General features: G+C 36.5%; 1 protein-coding gene across 6 annotated transcripts in view; it reads left to right on the top strand.

The window, feature by feature from the left end:
* The window catches only part of Oma1 (OMA1 zinc metallopeptidase), a 98,562-nt gene that overhangs the window by 60,098 nt on the left and 22,272 nt on the right, over window positions 1-16,192 (top strand). For 5 of the 6 annotated variants that reach the window (XM_063236580.1, XM_013146230.3, XM_003464051.4 and 2 more), the window contains one exon: window positions 7,371-7,520. The exons of the other annotated variant lie outside the window; for it this stretch is intronic. In XM_063236580.1, the coding sequence (XP_063092650.1) occupies window positions 7,371-7,520 (150 nt within the window). The remainder of the gene's footprint in view (window positions 1-7,370; window positions 7,521-16,192) is intronic. 6 annotated transcript variants of the gene reach the window in all.

Raw genomic sequence — 16,192 nt, 5'->3', positions numbered from 1 at the left:
TCACAATGTCCTCTGCCTTCCTTTTTTAGACAATTCCTCCCCTTTCCCTTTCTCTGGGTGCTTTGTATATTTTGGGTCTCACTAACTCCTTTAGTTTTTAGATTAGGGGGGAAACCCATTATCTATCTGAGTGGTGCTGAACCTTTATACCCCTGAGCTTGATCTTGAGCTGTATTCCTTTACTTACTAAAGCCTCTAGGTTCTCCTTTCTTATAGCTGAGTAGTTCTCCACTGCACAAAAGTGAAATGACTTTCCAACCTATCTGCAGCTGCTGGAAGAGTTGTCCCTATTTCTCTCTGGTTCCCTGTCACATAGAGCATTGTTTTCTCATCTTTGACTTTCAGTTTATTAACCCTCTTTCAGGTTGATTATATTTCTTATTCAGAGCATCTCAGTGGATCCTATCTCCTCATCTACTTTGCTTGTATTTCTTTTTGTTAGTGTATCAAGGCCATCTATATTAGAGATTATAGCCAACCTTCTCTGCCTCATCTCTGTTCTATTTTTCTGCTATTATTTGTCCACTTTTCTCCTTCATTCCACTGTCTGCTCCATTCATTGAGGCTCTCTATCACGGTTGCTGGAATCCTGGTATTTTTTTCTATCTTTCTCTAGAATGTCCATCAGTATTATTTGTAGGGTTGGATTGGTGGTCACGAACTCCCACAGTTCCTCCTTGTCATGGAAACATCTTGTTTCTCCATTAATTTTGAGAGAGAGTTTTTCAGGGTACATCAATCTGAGTTGGAGATTATTTTCTTCCAGGTATTGGATTACTTCATTCCAAGCTCTTCTTGATTTGTTTGTGTTGAGAAGTCTGTTGTTATTTTGATGGATTTTTCTTTATAGGTAATCTGTTTCTTTTCTCTGACCACTTTTAGTATTCTGTTCTTGTGGTGAATTTCTGGGATCTTGATTATTATATGTCTGGGTGTAGATCTGTTTTGGTTGTAGTTGGTTGGTGTTCTGTATGCCTCATTTATCTGGATATCATTTCTTTTTCCTATGCTTAGGAAGTTCCTTAATTATTTCTGTGAATAGCCTGTGTAATTCATTTGTGGTTACTCCTGCTTCTTCGCTCACGTTTTTTTTTTTTTTTTTTTTTTCCTTAAATTATAAATCCTCTTGTCATTTTCTAACTTTGTATTGTTACTTCTTGGTTCCTTGTTATTTTTAAGAGGTCTTTTCTTTCAGGATCACACATTGCAAATCTATCTTCAAATTTTGAAAGGCTAACTTTAGTTTCTGTCAAGGAATTTTGCCAGCTTTCAATGGAGTTTTTAATTTCCTGGTAATCTCTTTGGATCTGTTTCATGTATTCTAGATTTTGTTTATATTCTTCATTAAAAGTTTCTCTCCTTTTTCTGTGTTCCACCATTACTCCATCTGTGTCTTCTTGAGAGAGGCCTAGCATTTCTTTTATTAATCTTTTTATATCTTGCCTTACTTGGATTAGAATTCAGTTTTAAGTTCGTCTATGAGGTCACGAAGGTATTTCTTTATATCCGCTGAAGCTGTGGCTGATATTGCATGATGTCTGCCCTGAATCTCTTCTGTATTTACCTCCCCTGGACTTACTTTCCCAGGGTCAGTGGCTGGAGGGTTTTTCTTATTTCTTTCTCTTGTCATGTTTCTGGTTACTTTCAGACAGGTGTATGGTGGGGGGCTCAGGCCCTTTTCATATTGCTTACAGTTTTTCTAAAACGTGTTGGCTGGGGGTTTGCTGCCTTCTTCAGTTTACTGTTATCTGAGGTGCATTCAAGACGATGCAGGCTAGCCCGTCTTCTCTGAGCCAGTCAACTGGCAAGTGCCTTCAGCACGTTAGTCTGTGCTGTGTGGATGTCACAGGCTCAGGACAGCCCAAGCAGATCCCACCAGTCATCTCTGGGCCAGGGGCAGCTGACTGATGCCACTGCAGTTCTGGGTTCAGGCCCATCATACCCAACTCCAATATAGCCTCCAGCTGGCCATGCCTGCCGCGGGACCCTATTTCCAGCACTCACCACGAATTACTGCAGCTCTCCACCTTGGCTACACTCTGCGCTGCGCCATGTCCTCCGGTCGAGGGCCTCAGACTCACCAACTTCCAATTTTGGTGGCTGTGGCTTCAGTGCAACCGTGAATCATCTGACTCCAGGACGCGCCCAGCACAATGCAGGACCGGTCCCAGTGAGCACGTCTGGTTCCAGACTTTCATCCATGTTTTTCCTTCCTTTCTTTCTTTTTATTTTTCCTCAGTTTCTTCCTGGGTCGTGAGAATCCCTCTCCTTTCATCTGGTCTTCTCCATGTTGTTAAATTCTAGTGTCTGAGTTGTTTTTCTCAGAGAGGCTCTCTGTCCTGCTACCTATCAAGCCACCATCTTCCTGTTTACTCTTTTTTGGGATTCTTTTGCATTCTTTTCTGGGATTGTTTTCCATCCTTTGAGCTTCAGTCTATGAATTTCTTTTTGAGTTAAGTATGTTTTTTTTTTTTTAATATTGTTGTTTCTTGATCCATTTCTGCCACTCTGTTTTATTGGTGAATTGAGGTTATCTACATTGATGGTTGTAACTAATGTGTATTTGCTTATCTTTGGCATGTTATTTTTCTGCTCTTGGTTCCCTGCTTTCCCTCTTCTGTTTAATTGCTTGCCCTGCTTACTGGTTTGTTTTCGTTGTTGTTTTTGGAATTGTGGTCATTTTTATGTCTGTATCTTTCAATATTCTTTCCAGGGTTTGTGTAGTGGTCATGAATTTCTTCAGTTGTTCTTTGCCATGAAAGCATCTTATTTCTCCATTAATTTTGAAAGATATTTTACAGCATGCCTCAATCTGGGTTGGAAATTATTTTCATTTAGGACCTGAAGTACTTCATGCCATACTCTTCTTGACTTGATGGTTCATATTGAGAAATCTGCTTTGATTTTGATAGTTTTTGCTTTGTAAGTGATCTGTTTCTTTTCTCTCTTGTTAATATTCAGTTCTTTTGCTGAATTTCTGGGCTCTTCATTATATAGTTGAGTATAGATTTATTTTGGTTATGGCTGTCTCAAGTTCATATGCCTCATTTATCTGCATGTTAGATTCTGTTCCCAGGTTTGGGAAATTTTCTGCTATTACTTCTGAAAATAGTATTTGTATGTCTGCTTTTTCATTGAACCTGTCAGTCTTATTTTTCTCTGGATAGTCTTGCAGCTGTTGAATTGTTATTTCTTTTTCCCTTATTATTTTTAAGAGATTTTCCTTTTTTGATCACTAGCTTTCAATGGAATTTTTAATTTCTTGGATATATTTTATCTGTTTCATGCATTCTGTTTTGTTCCTATATTGTTCATTCAAGGTTTCCATCATTTTCCTATATTCCTCTATTTTTCTTTTTAAATATATGTCTACCCTAAATTTGCTGAGCAGTTCCTTCATTATGGTCATTTTTTTTTTTTTTTCCTGAGAAATATTTTCTGATCCAATTTCCTGGATAGCCTTATGGATTTGTTTCTTTTCTTTGGTTGTTATCGTTTCAGAAATTTTGGCTGTGTGTCTTGCATTTGCCTCTTTCTTGATGTCTCTTGGACTTACTTTGGGTAGACTGTGTGTATGAGATTGCATTTTGCTTCAACATTGTGTCATTTTCTATTTCAAACTTTTTTTATTTTGTTTTCTGTGTTGATCCTTGTAAATTTTTATAATAGGTAGCTATATCATTAGTATCAGATCCTCTCTAGGAGAAGTCTGTTCTTCAGGGATGTCTTCTGTGTGTAGGTGGGTCTTGTTTGTGTGTGTCCCAAGATCATATCTTCTGGTTTGACTATTGTCTTCTTTGGAAGTCCTGTAATATCTTCCCAATTAAAAGTAGGATATTGGTTAGGCCTTTGGTTTTTGGCTGCGATTAGTTTGTTACCCAGTATTGTTATGGAAAGGCGAAGAGTTGATTACAACAGATATGACATCCTAAGTACTTTGGTACTTTCTGCCCTGCTTTGGGTCTGCTCTGCTAATCCTGCCTATCCGTTGTGTGTACCCTAGGCAGGGTCCTACTGTGTAGCTTCAATTCCCCCAGTTGCCTGGTCCTACTCATGTGGTGGGGAGGAGCCATTTACCTAGATTGGTCCAGCCAGACTGGTTTCTGGTTTCGTGATATGGTGGTGAGGAGAAGCCGGTCACCTGGATTATTCTCTGGCCAGTTGCCAGGCCCGCCTGCTGATTGGTGTTTTGCTATTTCAGATTTTTCAATTCTTTGATTTATTGGACTTAATCTAAATTATAAATACCTTTCTGAAGCCCCTTGTTTTGGTAAATAAAATACAAATTCAATATTGTTTGGTCCAGATGGTGCATAAATATTTTATAGTAATGTTATTTTTCTTTCTTGATTACAGGATAGCTTGTTAGATGTTGTTCAACTGTCTGTACCACCCGCAGAATTATTATGATCACTGACCACTGTTAGAGTTTTTTTAGTTTCATCTTTCAAGTTCTATCATTTCTGTAGGAAGAATAGTTGACAATAAGGAGTTGTCTTTTTGTCTCTCCATCTCATACCAGACTTTTCCTCTCAGATATGGTAATGTTTCTCCCTTTCGCAGTTTCCTCTTTCGCAGATCCTTGTTGGTGCTTTCAGTTCAGTCTCACTCTCCCAAATGTGTCCATTTCAATTGTGAAAGAACATCACTGAGTTCTGGAGAAGTCTAAAAATTATATCTAATGTACTTATGATATGTTTTTATAGATTGTAGCACAAAATATAGGTTATTTTTCAGAAATAAACAAATTAGTAAAAGAAAATAAGCAGAACTTACTAGATTTCATTGGAAACAAACATCAAAGGCAACATTCTAAATAAAAAGTATGCGAAAGATAGGTGATGTGAAACAGACATATGCATGCATCTCATGTGAACAGAATCTGCTGGTTGGAAGGACATCTGCCCCACTGTGCTGGGGTAAACTGTTAAGTGGTTATTAGCTTTTAATTTCAGTTTAGCTGTTCGCTCCCTGTAGCAATTCCTATAAGGTGAGTCTAGTCAGTGAAATGAGTACAGTCTTTTCTGAGCTGCATGCTTTCGGCTGAAAAAAATCTGCTGGTAGTCAGCCATGCAAAGTAGCACATGTCTGTAATCCCAGCACTCTGGAAGGCTGAGGCAGGACTCAACTACAAACAGGCACGGGCAATTTATCAACCTTGTGAGACTGTGTCTCAAAATAAAATCTGGTGGGGGATATAGCTTGGTGCAGAGGCCCTGAGTTCAATTCCTACTATCACAAAAAGGAAAAAAAAAGTGATAATTATATAGACTTTTGTGTGTGTGATGCAGCTCTTACCTTTTGTTTCGGTTAGAATTTTGTCTTTGAGTTTTGGTAGTGGGTAATTGTTTGTCAGGGTGTGGTTGAATTTGATTGATCTCTGCCCTTCCTGTACTTGAGTATTGGCATTTTAGGGAAGATTCAGACATTTTCAACTATTAAATGTACTTTCTGACTCTTTTACTATAACTCACAATGAGAATGCTTGAAGTGTCCCAGAATTCCTAGATATTGTCTTCTTATTTACAGGTGCATATCCAGTGTTGTACAGCTCACTAATTTTTTTTTTAAATTATTTTAGTTGTTTAAGACCAAGTCTGATTGTGTAGTTAAGGCCAGTCTTGAACTTACTATGTAGTCCAGGCTGGCCTCAAACTTGTGGCAATTCTCCTGCCTCAGCCTCCCAAGTGCTGCGATTATAGGCATGTACCGCCATGCTCAGCAAGTCATACTTTCAAAACTTATATGATTTTAATTGGAATTCTTAAGTCATTATACATTTTTATTAATTATTGTAGATTATCTTTTTTGTCTCACCTTTTATTTGTACTTGTGGTGATCCTTGAATATTAAAGGACATGTTACTGTATTTGGAATTCAACCATAAATACTAATTATCCTTACATGTATGTATATATATAATCTATATTATATATTACATATATGTTGCATGTATAGAGACATACCTATATGTGAAGAACATGAATTATAGATGTATGATATGTGCAGTTATCACATTACTCCTATTTATATACACACATACATGTCCATCCATATCTGTGTAGTAGGATTTTTCTTTTTTTTTTGGTATCAGGGATCGAACTCATGACCATGTGCTTGCATGGTAGGTCCTTATGCTGCTGAGCTAAATCTCTGGCTCATAGTACGATAAATACCATGGATTCCTTTGCATTTAAGTAATTTTTGCCTTTATTTTCCAAGCTTTGAAAAAAAATTTCTTTTGATAGGAGCAGAGCCAAGAGTCAAACTCAGGACCTCTCATTTACCAGGCAGGCACTGCACACTGAGCCCTGAAGACATTTTAATGATGTTTGATAAGAAACAGTGCAGATGTTGTTTAGCTATAAATAGCATGTGATGTTTTATATTTGCCTTTTTGAATGCCAAGGTCACACTATTTCAAGATTTTGATACCAAAATGTGATTTCTTTTTCCATTTTAATCCAAAGTAAAATGATTATAGTCACTTATTTTCCTAATACTTCTTGTAGAAAGAGTAAATTAAGAAATATAAAGAAATTCCATTGATTAATAAAATATTTTAATGTAATTGAGAAGTATCCTATTGTCTCTTGACCGCCAAATACCTCATTTACCCTTTTAGGGTAACTATAGTTAGTAGTTTTCTAAGTAGCCTTAAAGAAATGTTCTAGGGGCTGGGGATTTAGCTCAGCGGCTTAAGTGCCTGCCTTGCAAGCAGGCAGTCGTGAGTTCAATCCCTGGTACCAATGAAAAGGAAAAAGACAAAAAAAAAAAAAAAAAAAAAAAAAAGAAATGTTCTATAACAAACATTTATGAGATACTCTGAATGGCTTATATATATTATTTATCACATACATTGAGAAAAAGTAGATAGTTTGATTTCTATTAAAAAATAAATGTATTTTCTTGAAGTCTTCTAGTTGTTCTAGTGGGTACAGATTTGGAATAAAACTTATTTAGTGTAATTTATTAACAGATTGTCTGTTAAGATCTTAAAAATGCTAGAAAATTTTATTTTATGCTGAACATAGTGGGTTATCTTTGGGGATGAGATTATGAGTGCTGCATGGGATGGAGTGATACCAGAGGGTGATAGTTTCTTAATTCTGTAACACTGTTTGAACTTTTCCTTTTTTAAAGCCATACACCTATTCTGCTTTTACTAAAATTCTGATGGAAAATGTTTCGAAAATATGTAGTGGTAGGCCACCCCATCTGGGACACTTCTTGGAAATCTAGGAGCTATTCTCCTTCTTATTTCCAGTAAAAATTCTTCTAATTTCCTCCTTTGAACAAAAATACGTAGTGACATAAATGTCCTTAGAGCAAGCTGACCGTGTGTTTGCTGTTGTTAATTTTGGTTTTAGGCTTGTGTGGATGTAAGAGCCAGTTCAGTGTTTTGGCAGCAGATGGAGTTTGCAGACATCCTCTATGGTCACCCCAAGTTGCCAGAGTGGTTATCTACACACCCTTCTCATGGAAACCGAGCTGAGCACTTGGATAGACTTATACCACAGGTGAGCTAACACTGTACAGCAGGGAATCACTTTACTGTATCATTTACTGTTAATGCTTTTCTTTCTTTTGCATAGCACAAGGGTTGTAACATGTCAGCTATTTTGATTAGTGTAACTATGAAACATCAGTTTTGAAAGTATTGGGCTAAAAAGTAAAATCCTGCTTGTCCATGTGTATAAAAAATAAGTTGCTTTGTACAGGTGACTTTTTCTCATGGTAAAGATCTCACCCTTTAATTTTAACTGAACCAATAAAAGTTTCATCCAGGGCATATTGTTGTTTTCAATTTATTGGTCATAATTTAGTCTTTTCCTAGTGATACAAGCTTTTTGTTAAAAACAAATAAAAAAAATAATGAGTTGTCTAGAAGTTTGGGGTCAAATGGGCATTGATTTCAGTCATTTTCTTTTGTTTTTTAAAATTTTTAAAATTTTACTTTAAAGAGAATAAAACACAGAAAAGCAAACCAAAGCAAAACAGACCAAAGTAGAGCAGAGTAAAACAATGCAAATAACACAGGATTTCAGAAAAATACAGCAAGAAATCAGCAGTGACTACCAGAATGTCTCCTGTTTTCTTAAAAATAGTTGTCCTTACCTTCACACACAATAAATTAATACACATAAAAATAGTTATAAAAGCAATCAAAACACAAGAATGAGAGCCTTAAGGGCTTTCAAGACCAGACACTAGGAAATCAGTAACAGCTACCATAATGTCTTTTGTTTTCTTCAAAATAGCTGTCCATATCTTCATACATATTGGAATTAAATTCTGAAAACAGACCAAAACCAATCAAAATCAAGAATAAAAGCATTATTGGCTTTTGAATCAAAATGATAGGAAATTATCAGTGGCTACCATGGTGTCTTGTTTTTTTCAATGTAGTTGTTCATACTATTATATATACTAAAATCAGTTCTTGTAAACTCTTTGGGTGAAGTTCTAGGCATAAATAAGCATATACTGGTACATCTATCCTTTCTGTATTAGAGGAAAAAAAACCTAAACAACAAATAAATAACTGTATCTAGGAGCCCAAAATAATAACTGTAGACTGTCAAAATAAGGTGGTAGAAACATAACAATTTTTATTGTTTTGCATAGTTATCTTTATAAGTCTTATTTGAATTACCAGATGGAATTATGCAAAATTGATCTAATCCCATGAGTGTTAACTGTTTTGTTTCAAGAACTAATAGAATTATTAGTACAATCATCTTAGTAATCTTAAGTGTATATATACAAATTTATATCTTACTTTGTTTCTCTTTTCCCCTGAGTTATTTTTTCCCCTTTGAGCCGTTTCTTCCCCTAACACCCTATTTATGAAGATTTTGTATTTTACTTACTCTTTCAGTTTCTTACACTAGGAATACAATACAGAATTTACACATACGAGTTTGATTTATTTCACTTACAAGTGTGGTCTCAAGTTGCATCCATTGACTTATAAAAGCCTCAGAGTGGTCTTTCATTATAGATGAGTAGTATTCCATTGTATAAAAATACCACATCTTTTTTATTCAATCCTCAGTTGATGGGCATTTGGGTTGTTTCCAAGATCTAGCTATTACAAATTGTGCTGCTATAAACATGGGTATACATATATCACTGTGATACAATGTTTTCAGTTCTTCTGGGAATATTCCCAAAAGTGGAATAGCTGGGTCAAAACAGAACCTCCGAGGAACTTCTGAGGAACCTCCACACTGATTTCCACAGTGGTTGCACCACTCTACACTACCACCAACAGTGCAGGAGAGTTCCTTTTCCCCATAGTATCTCCAGCATTTGTTATTGGTGATTTTCTTGATCCTGGCCATTCTTTCTGGAGTGAGATGGAATCTCAGTGTAGTTTTAATTTGCATTTTAATGACCAATGATGTTCAACATTTTTTCATGTATTCATCTGCCATTTGTATCCTCATCTGAGAAGTGTGTATTCATTTCAGATGCCCATTTTTGGATTGGGTCTTTACATTTTGGGGGCCCGTTTTTTTTTTTTTTTTTATTCTTTATATGTTCTAAATAGAAGTCCTTTGTCTGAGGGACAGTTGACTAAGATTTTTTCCCAATTTGTGGGTTTTCTTTCCACTCTGTTGGAGATTTCTTTTGACATGCAAAAACTTTTTAATACAATGAGATCCCAGTTGTTGATTTTGGGAAGTATTTCCCATGCAGTTTGATTTCCATTCATGAATTCTCTTCTCACCCCTATGTCTTCAATATTTTTACCTACTTTGTCTTCCAGTAGATTTAGTGTTGACTTTAGTTTAGTGCATGGAGATAGACATGGATCTAGTTTTAGTTTTTGGCATTATGGAAAGCCAGTTTTTGTAGCACCACTTATTAAAGAGGCTATCTTTCTTCCAGTGAACATGTTTGACCCCTTTGTCAAAGATAAGGTGGCTGAGTGTGTTTGTAGTTGTATTATATCTTCTAATTTATTCCTTTGATCTTCAGATGTTTTTATTCTAGTACCATGCTGATTTTATCACAGTAGCTTAGTAGTATAATTTCAAGTAAGATATTATGATGCGTCCTGCCTTGCCTTTGTTGCCCAGAATTGCCTTTGCTATTCTAGGTTTCTTCTGGTTCCAGATAAATTTTAGGAATTATTTCTCTGGGTCTGTTAAGCATGTTAATGGTATTTTAATTGGAATTGCATTAAATCTGTATAACAATTTTGGGAGAAAGGCCATTTTCACAATGTTTGTTCCTCCTATCCATGAACAAGGGATGTCTTTCTGTTTTCTGAGATCTTCTTTGATTTCTTTTTCAAAGTGCTGAAATTTTCACTGAATAGATCTTTTCCTTTGTTGGATTGATTCTCAAGTATTACATTTTTTTTGGATGCTACTGTGAAAGGTGTGGTTTTCTTATTTCCCTCTCAGTGAGTTTGTTGTTTGTATACAAGAATGCTATTGATTTTTGAGTGTTGACTTTGTATCCAGCTACATTACTGAATTTGATTATTACATCTAGAAGTCTTTCAATGGGGTTTTGGAGTCTTCTATGTAGAGTATCATATCATCTGTAAATAATGACAGTCTAACCTCTTTCCTGTTGTTATTCCTTTTATTTCTCTGTCTTGTCTAATTGCTCTGGCTAATATTTCTAACACTATATTGAATAGGAGTGGTGATAGTGGACAGCCTTCTCTTGTTCCTTATCTTAGAGTGAAAACTTTCAGTTTTTGACCATTTAATATGATGCTGGTTGTTGGTTTGTCATAGATAGCTTTTCAGATTGAAGTAAAGTCCATCTATTCCAACTTTCTGTGGGATTCTTATCATGAATGAGTGTTGGACCTTACCAAAAGCTTTTTCTGCATCTATTGAGATGATATGTGATTCTTATCTTTGGCTCTATTGATATGACGTATTATGCTTAGCTTCTTGATTTGCATATGCTGAACCATCCCTGCATTCCTGGGATGAATCCCAATTGGTCATTGTGTATGATCTTGTTGATGATTGGTTGCATTCTGTTTGCTGGTATTTTCAGTTATTTTCTTAGGGAAAAAAACTGATAAAGGCCTGTTTCATGGCTTGTGAGTAGCTGACTTCTATTTTTTAGTTTTATTTTTTTATTTAAAGAGAAAAACAAAAAAAAATACATGGAGGAAAAAAAGGGTAGAAATAATACAGAATTACAGAAAGATAAACAGTAAAAAAATCACCAGTTGAAGTTACATATTGCCATCTTAGAAATAGTTGTTCAGGTTACAAAACTAAAGTATGTAAAGTGACATTCAAATAGTGACACTGCCAACAGTTCTGCTCAGTGATCTAACAAAAACTTAATAATATGGTTATCAGTCCTACACACTTGTTTTTTATCTTAAAGAGGATAAGATTAAACATATCAAAACAGAACAAAACAGTTCAAAAAGAAACAATTTAAAGAAATACAGATTTCAAAGCAAGTCCACTGGAGATCTTCACTATTTATCTAATTGTCTCTAGTTTCTTCCAAATAGTTGTCCCCATCTTCACACACATTAAATACATACTGCATATTATAGAACTAATCAAATCATTACAGGATGATGAAGGCTTTTTAGGTCTTCAAGCTCTGACATTGGGGAAGATAATAATAACTACCATAGGGTCTCTCAGTCTCTTCGTAGTAGCTGTCCTTATCTTTACATATGCTGAAATTGAACTTAAGAGACTAGACAAATATCACTCTGAACAGTGAATAATAGTATTGCTAGATTTTATATCATAATGCTACAGAATTAGCATTGGGTTTCTTAGTGTCTCTTCTTCAGAATATCTGTTCATTACATCTTGCATTATATAATCTGTTCCTGTAAATAGTTTAAAAAAATCTTCCCATGTGTGAATTTCTACATGTATATCTATCCTCTCTGTATTGTAGGGATAAACAAATCATAACAAGACAGCAAAACAAATTCCTAGAAAAACATGCAATGAAAAAGACACATAAAACCATAATATTAGGTGATCTACCGTAGTTACTTTCTCTTGTTATTTTCAATAGACTTGTCCACATCATCAGGCTTAATATAGTTAACATAGTATTGCATAGCTATTTTTATAAAAACACAACTTTGGGGGCTGGAGATTTAGCTCAGCAGCATAAGCGCCTGCTTTGGAAGCAGGCAGTCGTGAGTTCGATCCCTGATACCGATTTTAAAAAAAAACACTACTTTGAAAACATTGTAGGACTTGACAGCTGTTAATAATCAAAACTAGTATGGATATCTTTTACATCTTGTCATCTTCAGAGTAGTTGTCTCTACTTTTAGAGTTGATACTGTCAAGCATACCAAATTCAAATAAAATCAGCCAAGGCAAAAACAGCGGTCTAACAAATCAGATTCAAATAAGATCAGTCTAATACAGGGTTTCAGTTTAAGTTAATAGGAAATTAAGGATAGTTACCATGGTATAACCTGCTATTTTTGGGTCAGATGTCTTCAAATCTGATATGAGTGGACAGACTGGAACAAAATAAATTCAAACTAAGCAGAGTGATAAAAGACTACTTTAATTTTTAAATCCTGATACACTATTAGTAGTGACCTCTGCCTTTTTTTTTTTTAGTGTATCAAAGCTATCTATACTAAAGATTATAGCTTACCGTCTCTGCCTCATGTCTGCTACTCCTTCTTATTTACTGCTATAATTTGTCCACCTTAGTCCTTCATTCCACTGTCTGCCCTGTTCATTGAGGCCTCTCTGCCACTGTTGCTGGAATCCTGGTATTCCTTTGTCTCTCTCTCTGGAATGTCCTTCAGCACTCTCTGTAGGGTGGGTTGGTGGCCATGAACTCCCACAGTTCTTCCTTGTCTTGGAAACATCTTATTTCTCCATTAATTTTGAGAGAGAGTTTTTCTGGGTATGTCAGTCTTGATTGCAAGTTATTTTCTTTCAGGGCTTGGAATATTTTCCCCTAGGCCCTTCTCAATTTGAGAGTTTGTGTTGATAAGTCTGTTTTTATTTTGATAATTTTCCCATTGTAGGTTATCTGTTTCTTTTCCCTGGCTGTTTTTAGTATTCTGTTCTTTTGGTGGATTTCTGGAATCTTGATTATTATATGTCTGGGTGTAGATCTGTTTTGGTTGTAGGTAGCTGGAATTCTGTATGCCTCATTTATCTAATATCATTTCTTTTTCCTATGCTTGGGAAGTTTTCCTTTAATATATCTGTTGAATATTCTTTGTATTTCATTTTTGGTTGCTCCTGCTTCCTTGCTCACATGCTTTATTTTTTATTTTTTATAGATTTTTTTTATTTAAAGAGAAAAAAAGAAAGGACATGAAAAAACAAAGCAGTAAAAGGGTACAAGTAATAGAGAATTTCACGAAAAAAAATATACAGTAAGAAGTTACCAGTTAACAGGTTACATATTATCTTCCCAGAAACAGTTGTCCAAATTACAAAATTAAAGCATATAAAATGGACATTCATACAGTGACATTGTAGACAGTTCCGTTCAATGATTCAACAAAAGCTCAGTAATATGGTTTTCCATCCTACACATTCGAACATACCTGCGGTTATATCCCTTAGTCCACCTTCCTTTCCTCTCTTTTTTACAATAACAGTTAGACTTTTTGGGTTTTATTACTCCCACGGTTCTTACTACTTTTTTTGAAGAGAATAAAACCAAACGTTTTGCTAAGCAAAACAGAGTCAGTTAGAACAGAAGGGTGGACATAGTACATGATGCAAAAATAGAATACCAGGTGATCAAAAGTGGTTACCATTGTGCCTCTTGGTATTTTTAAATTGAGTTGCCTGTATCATCAGGTATAAAAGAGTTGATCAAAACAGTACAGAACAAGACCAATAAAACCTACACTGGAGACCTTAACAGGACTCCAAAAAAAGGATAATAGTCAAACCATAATGGAGATCATAGTATATCTTATTGCCTTCAAAGTGGTTGCCTTATACCCTCAAACTTGATACTATCAAACAAAATAGAATATAGAATAATCAGACAGAACAAGATGGGGAGAGCAATACTGGGGTTCAAATCAGGTTAATAGGAAAACCAAGAAAGTTACTATAATATGTCCCGCTATTTTTTACTTTAGTTTTCCCTTAATTAAAAAAATGAGAGAAAATTGGGGCTGGGGATTTAGCTCAGCGGCATAAGTACCTGCCTTGCAAGCAGGCAGTCTTGAGTTCGATCCCTGGTACCGATAAAAACGAAAAAGACCAAAAAAAAAAAAAAATGAGAGAAAATAGATTAATTTAAAAAAGGGGGGCAGATTGAGATAAGACAGTACATTGTAACAGAACAACGCAGGTCAGAACTGAACAATTCAAGCGTCATTGTGTTTCACACAATAATCTAACATAATAATAGTCACCATAGTGCCTCTTTCCTTGAATTATTTGAGTGTAACTTCGTATGCTATAACATCAAGCATATCAAGACAGTGTGAAGCCATTCAAGAGAATGCAAGAATTATAGGGTATTTAGAACCAGCTAATACAAAATGAACAACGGTTTCTATATTATCTCTTTACATGTTTTATTCTTAAGTTATGTATCCTTTTGTCATCTTCTAGCCTTTGAATTATTTCTTTCTGGCTCCTGGTTATTTTTAAGGGGTCTTTTCTTTCACAATTGTATATTATAAATCTCTCTTCAAGTTTCAAAAGGCTAACTTTAGTTTCTGTCAAGGCATTTTGCCAGTGTTCAATGGAGTTTTTAGTTTCCTGGTAATCTCTTTGAATCTGTTTCATGTATTCTAGGTTATGTTTAAATTTTTCTTCAGAAGTTTCTCTTTCTTTTCTGATTTCCTCCGTTCTTCCATCTGTATTCTCTTGGGTGGGGCTTATAATTTCTTTAATTAATCTCTTTATATCTTGCCTCAGTTGAATCAGACGTACAGTTTTAAATTCGTCTATGAGGTCATGAAGGTATTTATTTCGGCTGATGCTGTGTCTACTATTGGATGGTGATTGTGTTGGTTCTCTTCTGTGTTTACTTCTCCTGGGCTTATTTTTTCATGTTCGGCAGCTGGAGATTTTTTTATTTCTATCTCTTGTCATGTTTCTGGTTTCTTTCAGACTGGTGTGTCCTGAGGGTCTCTGGCCCTCTCCATATTGCTTAGGGCCTTTTCAAAGCATGCTGACTTGAGTTTTTTGCTGCCCTCCCCAATTTGCTGTTATCTGAGGTAGGCAGGGATGCAGGGATGGTGCAGGCTAGCCTCCAGCCTCTGTGCCAATCAATCCACAAGTTAGGCTGTACCTTGTGGATGTCACAGAGTTGTGACTATTTTGTATCTGCTTATTGGGTCCCCACCAGAGGCGTGGTTCAGCCCCAGCAGATCCTGCCAGTTCTCTCTGTGCCAGAAGTGGCTGACTAATGTCACCGCAGCACAGGGCTCTGCCCAAAGCCCAGCTGTCCTCTACCAGACCTCTCTGCGCCAGAGGTGACTATCTGATGTCATTGTGGCGCCAGGTCTGCCCAATTCCAAGATGTCCTCCACCAGTCCTCTCTGTGTCACTGACACAGTCATGGTGCCAGGCTCTGCCCAATTTCAAGATGTCCTCCACCAGACCTTTCTGTGCCAGGGGCAACTATCTGATGTCACTACGTTGTGGGCTCTGCCCAACTCCAAGATGTCCTCTCTCTGCCACTGATGTCGCCGTGGTGGCAGGCTCTGCCCAATTCCAAGATGTCCTCCAGCCAGCGACAGCAGCCGTGGGACTGAGTCCCTAGTACTCACCAGGACTCAATGCAGATCTTTCTCTTGGGTCCACTGCACACTGCACTGCTTGTCTTCACTGCGTTCCCAGCCCAGCGCAGTTTGGTCAGAAAACTGCTCGGTGTCCAGCTTCCGAGCTCTGGAGCTTCTTGAAGTCTCCTCTGGTGCAGCCAGGTGGCTTTGGCTGCTTCACAGGGTCCCAGGTCTCAATTTCTAGCAGTCGCCAAAAAGCCAATACAGCTTTTCCTCTTGGATCCACTGGTCAGTGTGCCGTGTTAAGGGTGTGGGATTTGCAGACTCCCATTCTCAGCAGCTGCGGTCTGAACACAACCTTAAATCCTTGGGGCACGCCTAGTACAGCATGGAATGAGGCTCAGTGAGTACATTGGGCTTCAGCTCTCCATCCGTGTTTTTCCTTCCTTTTCCTAGTTTTATTTTTCCCTTCGGTTATTGCCTTGGTTAATAAGA

Source organism: Cavia porcellus, unplaced genomic scaffold, assembly GCF_034190915.1.
Source record: "Cavia porcellus strain 051 isolate PalLab524CR breed Dunkin Hartley unplaced genomic scaffold, mCavPor4.1 scaffold_25, whole genome shotgun sequence".
Classification (NCBI taxonomy): domain Eukaryota; kingdom Metazoa; phylum Chordata; class Mammalia; order Rodentia; family Caviidae; genus Cavia; species Cavia porcellus.
The sequence above is the reverse complement of the archived record's forward strand: the minus strand, read 5'-3'. Positions and strand labels throughout refer to the sequence as shown.